General features: G+C 39.2%; 1 protein-coding gene across 1 annotated transcript; it reads left to right on the top strand.

The window, feature by feature from the left end:
* Nucleotides 1–97: 97 nt before the first annotated feature.
* Nucleotides 98–9,991, top strand: LOC119658919 (MAU2 chromatid cohesion factor homolog). The gene is made up of 4 exons (XM_038066743.1): nucleotides 98–360; nucleotides 8,151–8,748; nucleotides 8,816–9,443; nucleotides 9,502–9,991. The coding sequence occupies exons 1-4, from the start codon at nucleotides 196–198 to the stop codon at nucleotides 9,926–9,928; spliced, it is 1,818 nt and encodes a 605-aa protein (XP_037922671.1). The 5' UTR covers nucleotides 98–195; the 3' UTR covers nucleotides 9,929–9,991.
* Nucleotides 9,992–11,592: the final 1,601 nt, after the last annotated feature.

Raw genomic sequence — 11,592 nt, 5'->3', positions numbered from 1 at the left:
TGATGGGGTCCTTGAATGTTTTCCCGCAGGGTGTCGACACAATCTGTTTGGGGAAAAGTAATTTGGATTTGCTGCACCAATTTTGACATTAAGGGATGTCACTGATGTAAACATAAATAAATCTTGACGTATTTTGCTTGCCGGCAAAAGTTCTTTTTGAGAAAAAGTGTCTAGAGAGTCTATGTGGAAGTGAAAATGTCACGCCAAGACGCGTGTTATATAGCACTGCTTGGATTAGCAGAGTATTTTCGCACCTCAAACCCGCCAAATATTAAAAAATGCATTCAGTGTCTACAAGCACTTTTCACTTTCCAACCCCCGTCGAAGGTTGAGGCTCGGACTCACTTTCAAATGGGCCAGGTAAGTTTTGAATTGATCTTGTCCTTTAACATGTTAAAATTCTCGTGTTCTACGAGATAGCAAGCTTGGGAAAAGCATTTCTCAAGATACTGCGACCGGCAAGCCGGATACTCGCGAAAATCTGACAAGGTTTATGGGCTAGTGGGCTGAACATATGTAAACATGCTACGAACTATTTGCTTTTCTGTTTCCCCCAAAAAGCACTTTATGAAATTGCTCGAAATGACTACGAAGTTAATCAATGATACCTTTTATAAAGATGAATAACATATTGTCGACGGGCCACTTTGTAGACGTCCAACGTCCATAATATGGTAATTATCGATGATTGAATTTTTCCCTCCCAATTAGCGAATCGTAATGAAAGTACGCTATTAAAGCCTTTTTGCTTCTCTAGTTTTTGGGAAATATATTTGTTAGATTTTATCCATTTGTACGGGACAGGCCTTATAGTTTAGTAATGTTGGGCACAGGGGGTTTCTCTTAAATGTTGTACAAATAATTGCTGGACAAAATATTTCATTCGAAGCCATCTTATTAAGGTTTTGTGTGAAACAAAACCTTATTAAAATAGAGGAGTTTAAAGGGGGCTCCCTATACATGCAGAGGAGGGGATTCAAAAAAATGTTTCCACCGGATATAGTCATGTAGGGTTTCAAATGAAAGGTCTCGATTAGTAACTGATATTAGGTTAGTCGTGAATTGCAAAGTGCGCGCGTGAGCAGTCAAAATGTAAGCACTTAAAGTGAGACGGGACTCATTTTTGGAAATCTAATTCTCCCCAGCCCTTTTTTATACCTGATGTAGGTTAAATTCTTGGCATTTGCTAATAATATTAAACACAGAGTGTGAAACGTATAAGATTGACTATTATCAATACAGGGCTTCCCATCAAATGATTTATTTAAATCGCCTTCTAAAAAATAGAGGGTAATGGAATTTTTAGCTATGTGACCCGGTGCTGTCGTGGACTCGTCGCTCCTCACATCTTCTTCTTTTTCTTCAGCCTTTGTCCCGTTCACAAGCGGGGCCGGCTCGTCGTGATCGGTTTCGCCGTTTTATTTTATCAAATACCTGTTCAGGATGTAATCGCGAGGCCTTTAAAACCCCATCCAGCGTACCAAGCCAACGTTGTTTCGGCCGGCTATTTGGTTGCTTACCATTGACTTCGATGTTTAGACCAATATTGGTAAATGAATTCTCGTTAGCGTCTTATGTTACGTGACTACACCATCGAAAACGCCTCACTCGCGGTTTTTTCACGATCGGTGCAACCATATATCGATCGCGGATATTCTCATTTCAGACGTGATCGAACCGTGTCACGCCACCAGTGCAATGCAACATCTTCGTCTCCATTACCGCAAGACGCCGTTCATTGTCTTTTGTAGTCGGCCAACACTCAGAAGTATAGAGAGCGGCAGACGGACGACATTGCAGTAAATTTTAGATTTGAGACGTGGGCTGATACGTCGATCACAAAGAACGCCACTTCATCCAGGTCCATTGGCTGATAGAATTGACCCGGGATATTTAAATCGCGTAGTTCTGGGCAGGTTACTGCCATTGGCAGAACCGAGCAAGTTTTTTTTATGTTGTCATAGATCGATTTTAAGGCCCCATATTTGTCCGACGTCCGATTTTTGGCGTTGATTGCTTGAAAGTCGGTTTTAAGTGCGACGGAGTGCAAAGATCACATAATTGACAGTTTTTTATATATTTGGGTTGATGTTTTGAACGCCAATTTGTCAGAGAATTTATGATGGGCCTGATCACACTTCGGTACCCATGACGGTCCTTTATAGTTGCAAGTCATCAGCTCTCAGCTAGCGAAAAAATTTAGGATTGTAACGGATATTTTGACTTTTTGAACAACTATGTAGACATGATCCTTGGTGGTCAAAGAGTAAATTATAACCCTCAACACAAAGGATATCGGCTTCACCTGTTTCAGAATGTGCCCATCAATGACAAGATTGAAAAGGGCGATTCTATTTTTCGTGAAGGTTATAGTTTTGGATTTATCCAAATTGAATTTTGGAATTTGTTCATCCCCGTGTAAACAAGGTGGCTTGATAATTTAAGGACTGCTCTGTCTTCCCCCCTGTATTACCTCTGTAATGGCAGAAGTTTAATACCGTACTCTTGGCGTGAAAGGATGCGGTGTACATACAAAACTGCAGACTTAAGAGGCAGGGAATGCCATTGTTGACAACAGTCCCGTCCTAGAATTTTATTAAGGTTCTTTATCTGAGGGTCCAAAGAGAGGTTTCAAGTATCTTCTTCATTTGCAGAATTTGAACGTGTTTCTTATTGTTCTTGGCAATCAAAATATAAAGATAATCTATGATACATTTAGACAGGAGGTGGCCAAAGGCTCTTTCTTGTCATTTCCTTCTGGGTAAGCAGTTTGAGCCTTCAATCAAAATTACTAGTTTGGTCTTAACCATTCCGTTTGAAGTTTCAGCATATACGTTGAGGTAATCGCTCGGAAGCTCCTTATTTCGTTTGATTCTTTGTCTTTTTTGGAGATCGAAATGACACTAGTTCTGTACATTCCTTGAACTTCCGGCTTGAATTTCATCCGGACTTGTTTTAGAGTTTCCAGAACGTTGGTTTCACCTGGGGTATGGGATAGTGAATATGTTGTTACAAGTGCGAGTATGCTATGTTACTATTAATGTAAGTTATTTTTTGTTGTTTTGGTGATTCGAGCATTTTCCACTGATGCTCACCTCTTGAAAATCTTGGACATTGCATTTTTGACATAAGGAACTCCAAACGTCTGTACATAGCTTCCTTTCTGCCTTCCTCATAAGGCCACATTTTCCAAGTTAATGTGGAGAAAACGGTTCAATGCCAGCTTTAATGTGTTTGAATACAATCATGTACTTGTGGTTTATTTTCTAGCTCTGAAGGCAGAAGGATGTATGCTCACTTAACGCATCACATTGTTAAGCAGTGGTGGTGGAGTGGGATATCGCTACATCCGGGCCGGCATTCATTGATCAAAAGAAAGTGGACTGGCCATTATTTAGAAATTTGAATTTGGAATTTACAGACCATCCCAACCAGGGCTGGGCCTTTTTGTAGAGTCAATGGAGTCACCTTTGTACACCGCTCTGACATTGTCATCTCTAGTAATATGAACGTTAGGTTTGTTATCCAAAAAGAAAATTAGATTAGTAACATAGTAACATTTTCTCTATAAACTCCAATTCTCCCTGATTATCGAGGGCTCGACTTTGGAACTTCCGTAGAATTTTTAGAGTTGCGTTTGTGATTTCGTAGATAATTTTACAGTGTCCGTGAACCGCAGATGCATGAATACCATTTGTTTGAGTTGGTATTCTTCAAGCCTCGGTTTTCGTTTTATTATAAACTCGAATGGTGTTTTTGTTGTTTGTTTGTAGCAATGCCACTATTTCATATATGCATGTGTGTGTACTGACTTTAATTTTCCTACTTCTGTCGTATCGATGCTAAGGAAATTAACCGCCTCGATGGGACCGGCCTATAATGCCTTGATGGTAAGCAACGTTCGACCTGTTGACTATTTGAAAGAATGCTATATGCATATGACATAAAGTGTGTCATTGCACGCTGGGCAAAATAATTTGGATATTATGCTCAATTTGGTGCAAATATAATTAGTTCTCCTTAATGGGGATGAATTTTCTCATCTGCGTGATATTGCATGTAGTTTTTCCACCAGCACCAGATTGGGATTAAGTTTCGTAATTAACCTTAGGACCATCTTAGGTGCAGCTGAGCATTGGCACACTTGTAGGCTGCGTCGTCGAAAGCTCTCATTTTAAATCTCTGAGCATCCCTCATTTTACATCGAATTTGATGGGGAAGTGGTGTTGTTTTTATTAGATCGTCACTGCACTGTAGTTGGAGAGTTGAATATGGGTCACAAGTGTCGGTTGGAGTAACGTTTTGAGTGTCTTGACAAAAGTAGTATTGCACATTTCCGGGGCTTTAAGGGGTTATTTCATTGGTAAAACACGAAAAACGACCTTTTTTCTTTAACTTGTTGCAGAAAAAAATGTTAAAAGCAATCGAAAATAGAAAATTGCGGCTGTTCCAGCCCAGAAAACAGAAACTGGAAAATGTAAAAGTCTATACAGTAGAATCCCGATAATTTGCATGGTCAAGGGTTTGGTACGAAATATCGGGATTACCAATTATCGGGTCTGCAAAATAAAGAAAATTAACTTTGGCGATCGGCAAATTTGTATGAATTAGCCAGAAATACGAATAATCGATGTACGAATAAACGGGACTCCACTGTATTAAAAAAAATGTATTAGTTCAGACTATAATCAATTGCACTGAACATATCTTAGATAAAAAAAAAATTCTTTAAATTTGGCGCAGGTCTGAATAAAGGGGTCTCCTTTGATCTTATTTTTAATTGAAAAACGTGTCGCAGAATTGACAAAAATAATTTTCTTCTTTTAAAATCTGGTTAGTGCAATAGGTAAATAGCAAATATGTGTGCAAATTTGAAGTGAATCGGTCCCCAAAAAATTTTTTTTTATTTTTACATCGCGTGCAAAAAACACCGAAATTTTTTCACCGAATGTCGTCATGTTGGGTATCAAATGAACTGTCGAATAGTACTTTCTAAACCATTCTTAGCTTTGACATTTGTTGGAAAGGCGGGGAGTGCGGGGTCGAAAATTATGATTTCTTTAACAGACCCGCGCCATTTCTTGTTAAGTTTACATGTGAATGGAGGGTGCAACATTTTTTTCATAGAATGTGGCCGTTTAGGGTATCAAATGAATTAGTACTTTTCGAAACTGGTCCCATATTTGACAGTGGGTGAAACGTAGGGAAGTGAGGGCTTAAAATATGACCACCGAAAAGTATAACAGGTCTCGTTCTCAGAACATATCCAATCGAAAAATCTGAAAAAATTCAGTGTTGTATCTAAATGAAATCGAAATCTCAAAATACATCCCGTTCCGATATCTGCGCAAATAAAGTTAATAATAGTATATTACCATATACAGGGTGCGGCAGCATAACTTCCTTTTTTCAAAACTTAATAAAAGCTATTGTATGCATCGGAAAATATTTATTTATTTTTTATAATGTAGGTACATGTCTAAAGTTTTTATTTACATTGTTTTGAAGATCAAATCTGTTAGGTGACGTCCCCCATTCTCCATACATTGCGTAAACCGATTTCTGGCGTTTGTCATGACTCTTGTTAGCATAGCAGGTGTTATGTTGGCATTTTCTTCTTGGTTGTTGGTCTTCAAATCTTGTAGGGTTCTTGGACGTTTCACATAAACACGGGATTTCAAAAAACCCCATAGAAAAAAATTACAAGGGGACAGATCGGGAGAGCGTGCCGGCCATTCCAAATCGCCCCTAATTGAGATAAGGCGCTCTGGAAAGTGTTCCCTTAAAATAGCCATCGATGCTCCTGAAGTGTGTGCTGTTGCACCGTCTTGTTGGAACCAAAATCCAAATTTTCTAGCCGCGGGAAAAAAAATTCTGTAGCATGTTTACATACCGGTCCGAATTCACTGTCACTGTAACCTCATTTTCCTCAAAAAAACCAGGGACCAATAATTCCAGCTGAGGAAATTGCACACCACACTGTGACTTTGGGTGAATGCAAAGGCTTTTGATGCAATTCTCGAGGGTTGGTGTCAGCCCAGTAGCCCATGTTTTGTTTGTTAACCGACCCACACAAATGAAAATGGGCTTCATCGCTAAAAAAACAATAGCACCCTCGGGAACGACATCAAGAAGAAGCTCACACGCGTTCATCCGAGAATTGAAGTCACGTTCTGAAAGTTCCTGCACTATCGCCATCTTATAGGGATGAAAATGAAGATCATCACGAAGAATTCTTCTCACAGAACGATCGGATAGTCCAAGGGCAGATGCGTGTTTGCGCGCAGAACGCCGTGGCGATCGCAACATTGACGCTCTCATTGCTTCAATGTTCTCAGGTGATCTAACGGGCCGAGGGACTCCAGTTCTTCCTTTTGTCGCACTTGCAGTTTGTCTGAATGTAGTGACCCATGTAACAATTGATTTGCGGTCTGGGACGGGAGCCAACGGGGCTAAATTAAAGCGATTCCGAAATGCACGCTGTGTTGCAATAACCGAACATCCGCTTAAAAAGTAAACCTCAACGGCAAAGGCACGCTCCTCACTATTGCAACGCATGATGGCGACTGAACCGTGTCGGGACAAAACTTTACAGTATCCCCTCTTGAACGAGACCACTAGCGCTCCGCTATGACATCAACTAACTGAGTGGCGCGCATTTTAAAAAAGGAAGTTATGCTGCCGCACGCTTTATTAGAAATTTAGCCGGAAATCCCCCTTAAGTTCATGTTAGAACTACAAAATTGACACTTGCACAATTGATAACATAAGGCATAACGTTGGGAAGTTTGAAGGAAATCCAACTACTATTAAGGGGGTCATCCCGTGTCTCGCATCCGCGAAATTGATTTTGTTGGCATCAATTGTATCTATTATAGATATAGTGTAGAATATATGGGCTAAGCGATTTTTTGATATTCGAAGTCGTTCGGAAATTATAGTGTTAAACACCTAATAAGTCCATGCCACATTTATGTCGATCGCCGTAATAAAGCGCGTGTTTGTCGGTTCAAATGACGTTCGAATGACTTCGCTAAAAGGCAAGAATTGAAGCCAACGCTGCACATGTGTTTCTTGAAGAAACCTAAGGTTTATGGACTAGGTATAGCAGATTAATGATGAGTTAAGATTTTATGGCTAAAAATCACATTCTACTTTTTAAATGAATATTGAAAAACTGCTGCCATCATAGCCCAAAATCTATCCAACGAAATTCTTTGAAATGTTTACCATTTATTCAGAACATATTTCTACGCTCCGCAAACTAGGATAATTGCGATTCGTTCAGTAGTTTTTTTTTATTCATCAAAGAAGCCTTGAAAGAATTCTAAAATTCACAAAAAAAAGTTTAACATGGCCCCAAAAATTTGGCTTTTAATATTTTTTAATAATCCTAGTTTGCGGACTGTAGTTGTAGTAGTAGTCTACACGTTAAAATGCCGTTTACTTTTTTTTTCCTCTTTAAAATGATCGCAGCGCCCTCTAGCAGGGCAGCAGAAAAACACCTTTTTTGAAGATGGGTATATAAATTGCTCTGTATTTCAATAATGAACTATGGGATCGGGCTGGAAAAATTATTACGCAAGATGTCAATAAATATATGATGAAAAGATCGTATTTGTGTTTTTATGAGGAGTCGCATCATTTATATATTAATATCAATTATCAATATGTATGTATTTATTTGTATATATTAATGAAGCTAGTGCCTCATTCCGATAGATATATTTGTACATTGAACAAGAGGAATTCAATATATGTACTTTATATGTACATATGTATCAATACAGTATCCGGTAATAGGCAGTGCCTGTTTGTTTAGCGTAAGTATAATATCTACGGCTGTAATATGTACGTGTTTTTTGTAGTTTGAAAAAAAATATGAAGGACGACTGAAATAATGTGCGTAGAAAGTTTCTCACATAAGGTGAGCCAAAAACCTTTATACCCGAAGCGTCAACTTCCAGTATTTCCGGAAATTATGGAGGTTTTTGGTTGTTTTTGATAATATAAGAACTTATTGCAAATACAAAAATTCCATTTCTAACAAAATGATACTCTTTTCTAGTTACAATTTTTCGTCCGAAATTCCAATATTTGAATATCGATTCATATTGAATGGCTCTAAATTATTTTTTTCTTTTTCGCAGATTTTGATGGCATACACGAAAAATATCGATTTGGCCAGAAATCATTTAGAAAATGCCTGGCGTCTTTCTGAAAATTTAGTGAATTTCGATGATGTTAAATTCGATACAGCAAGTCTTCTGGCACAATTATATCTTCAACAAGATCAAGGTGCCCTAGCGAAAGCAATGCTTCGAAAGGCCATTGAACTTTCGCAAAACAATGTTTATTGGCACTGCAAATTGCTCCTTCAATTGGCCCAAATACATGCCACCGATCGTGAATATAGCCTTGCTTCTGAACTTCTTGCAGTGGGCGTAGAGTCAACGGAAGAATGCAATGCAATTTATTTGAAAGTGTTATTTTTACTTAGTCGTGCTATGATTCTTATGATTGAGAGGAAGACAAACGATGTGTTAGCATTGTTAAATCAAGCTGGGTCAATTATTGACAACAATATCGCCAACGTTCATCAGAAGGAATACTTGAAAGTATTCTTTTTAGTATTGCAAGTCTGCTATTACCTAGCTCTGGGACAAGTAAAAACTGTTAAACCTAGTCTGAAGCAGTTGCAACAGAGCATTCAAACTATTATGTCCCCAAACTGGCCGAACGATGATGGTAAGTGACGTTCTTTGTCATGAGTGACGTTCTTTGAAAAAAATAGTAAAAATTACTTTATTTTCAGTAATATTTGGGCAGAATACACTGGAAATGTTCATGTGGCTTCCAAAGGAGCAGCTGTACGTCCTGGTTTATCTCGTCACTGTATCGCATTCTATGATGGCAGGGTACATGGATAAGGCCCAAAAGTATACAGAAAAAGCACTAGCACAAATTGACAAGCTGAAGGCCCAAGACAACAAACCAATCCTTTCTGTCTTCAAAATAATCCTCTTGGAACATATCGTAATGTGCCGCTTGGTAATGGGTAATCGGGAGCAAGCTATAATGGAAATCGCGACTGCACGAGATGTTTGTTTGGCAATGCCAAACAAGACGCTATTAAAACGACATTCAGCTCAACTGCACTGCTTGTTGGCTCTGTATGCAATGTCCACGAGTATTTTCGATTATGCTGAACATCAGTTTATTGCTTGCATCAACGAGACCACCGAACGAGATTTGAAACTTTTCGCTTATCTTAATCTGGCCATTATATATTTAAGGACAAAAAGAGAACCAGATTTGCGGCAAATCTTAGACACGGTTTCGGCAGAAAATGCACAATGCTTAAACAGTCAAGCATTAATGGGAGGATTTTATTATGTGCAAGGATTGAATTCTTTCCATAAAAGCAGCTTTCATGAAGCAAAGTATGATTACTATTTTGTTGATGATTACACATTTAATTTAATTTCTTGTTGGTTTCAGACGATTTCTTCGTGAAACGTTGAAGATGGCGAACGCTGAAGATTTGAATCGTTTGACTTCATGTTCGTTGGTGTTGCTAAGTCACGTTTTTCTAAGTATCGGCAATTCAAAAGAAAGCATGAATATGGTTACCCCAGCAATGCAGCTGGCCTCTAAAATCCCAGATATTCATGTGCAATTGTGGGGCAGCGCTATTTTGAAAGATCTGCATCGTATGTCAAAGGACGTTCAACGTGAAAAAGAATCATATGCAAATCACGTGAAATATTCGGAAGCGCTTTTAGCAGACCAGAGAAAATGCAGTACCCTCCCGCAACACGCATTATTACAATGGCTCTCGGGTGATCCAATAATAACTGGTGAAGTTGTTTCGAATGTTGTAGCAACCCCACAGCCTTCGACATCTGCACAGTTTCAGCAATTTTAACGACTTTTACAAAATAAACATGTATGATTATAGTTTAATCAAATACATTTGGTGGAAAATTCATACTGTTGTTCATACTCGAAAATTTATTTAAATTTCTTCATACATTTGCTATAGGTATATAGTGTCCGGATAGCTGAGTGGTTAGAGCGCAAGGCTGTCGTACGGAAGGTCGCGGTTCAAATCTCACTGGTGGCAGTGGAATTCGTATCGTGATTTGACGACGGATACCAGTCGACTCAGCTGTGAATGAGTGCCTGAGTCAAATCAGGGTAATAATCTCGGGCGAGCGCAATGCTGACCACATTGCCTCCTAGTGTACCGTTACGGTCTTGAATGAAGTGCTCTAACACACTTCAAGGCCCTGAACCAACATGGATTGTTGCGCCAACGATTATTATTATTATATAAAATAGGTCAGCCACCGCGTACGGTAATGGCAATTCTTTTTCTATTGTTCTGTGCCACGTAGATCCAAAGCAACTCACACATCGAACCTTCTAGGAAAGCAAGTGCTGTTGCATGGAATAATATATCAACTGATCGCACGATTTATTTCTTCACCGCACACGCTCACCGATCGATGAGCCACAACGGATAGATGGCGAGAATATTTCGACGGAAGAATTTGTTCATCCTCCACTCCTACATTTGGAGCAATTCCAATTGTCTGCACGAGTGGAATTGAGGAAGCAGAAAAACGAATAAAATCGGGGAAAGCAACAAGACTGAGCTCCGGAAAGCGAAAAGCTGCGACCTGTGGCTCAATGAGTTCTTCAATCGGGTTATGGAGAAATATCTTTCTCCACCATCTGACTAGCAAGAAAGCACAACCGTTCCAATATGGGAAAAGAAAGGTAGTCTAGTAGAATGTTCAAATTACCGGCCGTTCCGGTTGCTGTTTCGTACTATGAAGACTTTTGAACGCAGTCTGAACAACTTTATTCGTAACATTGTTCAAATCATCGCGAATCATGCTGCGCGGTTACTCATGGAAAAACAATGAGAAGCATCTCCCCCTCTTTAAATATCTCGGATCAATACTATCAGCCAATGGTGAACAGCGTTATGACATTGCTTCACGCATGACTGCAACTTGGATGAAGTGACGTTCCTTGTGATCGACGCATCAACGAACATCTTAAGTCCAAGATTTACCACAGTGCCCTCTATGGTTCTAAGTGTTGGCTGGCTATAAAAGACAATGAATGGCACCTCCCAGTAATGGAGACGAATATGTTGTGTTGGACCAGCTCCGTAACACGTCATGATCATATCCGAAATGAGGATATTCGCGATCGATAGGGGTAGCACCCGATCGTGGGAAAATTGCGAAAGAGGTTTCTTCGATGATATAGACATGTAATTGGCGTTGATCGACTGGTTGATGTCAAATATGTTTTTGTTTTGCTTGGAATAGCAGTCCGCATCGACATGACCCCGCTTCTGAACGGGACAAAGGCTGAAGAAAAAGAAGAATATTCCTGCTGTATATAGTAAAAAAAAGTATGTACATAAAAATAGCTTGATCTTAATGGCTGGTCGAAAATCTTCGACATTTTCATAAAGTTATGACGTTACTGTCAGCATTGCAAAATAGTTTCGTAAAAGTTCGCAAACTATGTAGGGATAATTCATCTTTAATGGATTCATTATTACCTCTA

Source organism: Hermetia illucens, chromosome 6, assembly GCF_905115235.1.
Source record: "Hermetia illucens chromosome 6, iHerIll2.2.curated.20191125, whole genome shotgun sequence".
Taxonomy (NCBI): domain Eukaryota; kingdom Metazoa; phylum Arthropoda; class Insecta; order Diptera; family Stratiomyidae; genus Hermetia; species Hermetia illucens.
This window is presented reverse-complemented; position numbering and strand designations above follow the sequence as displayed.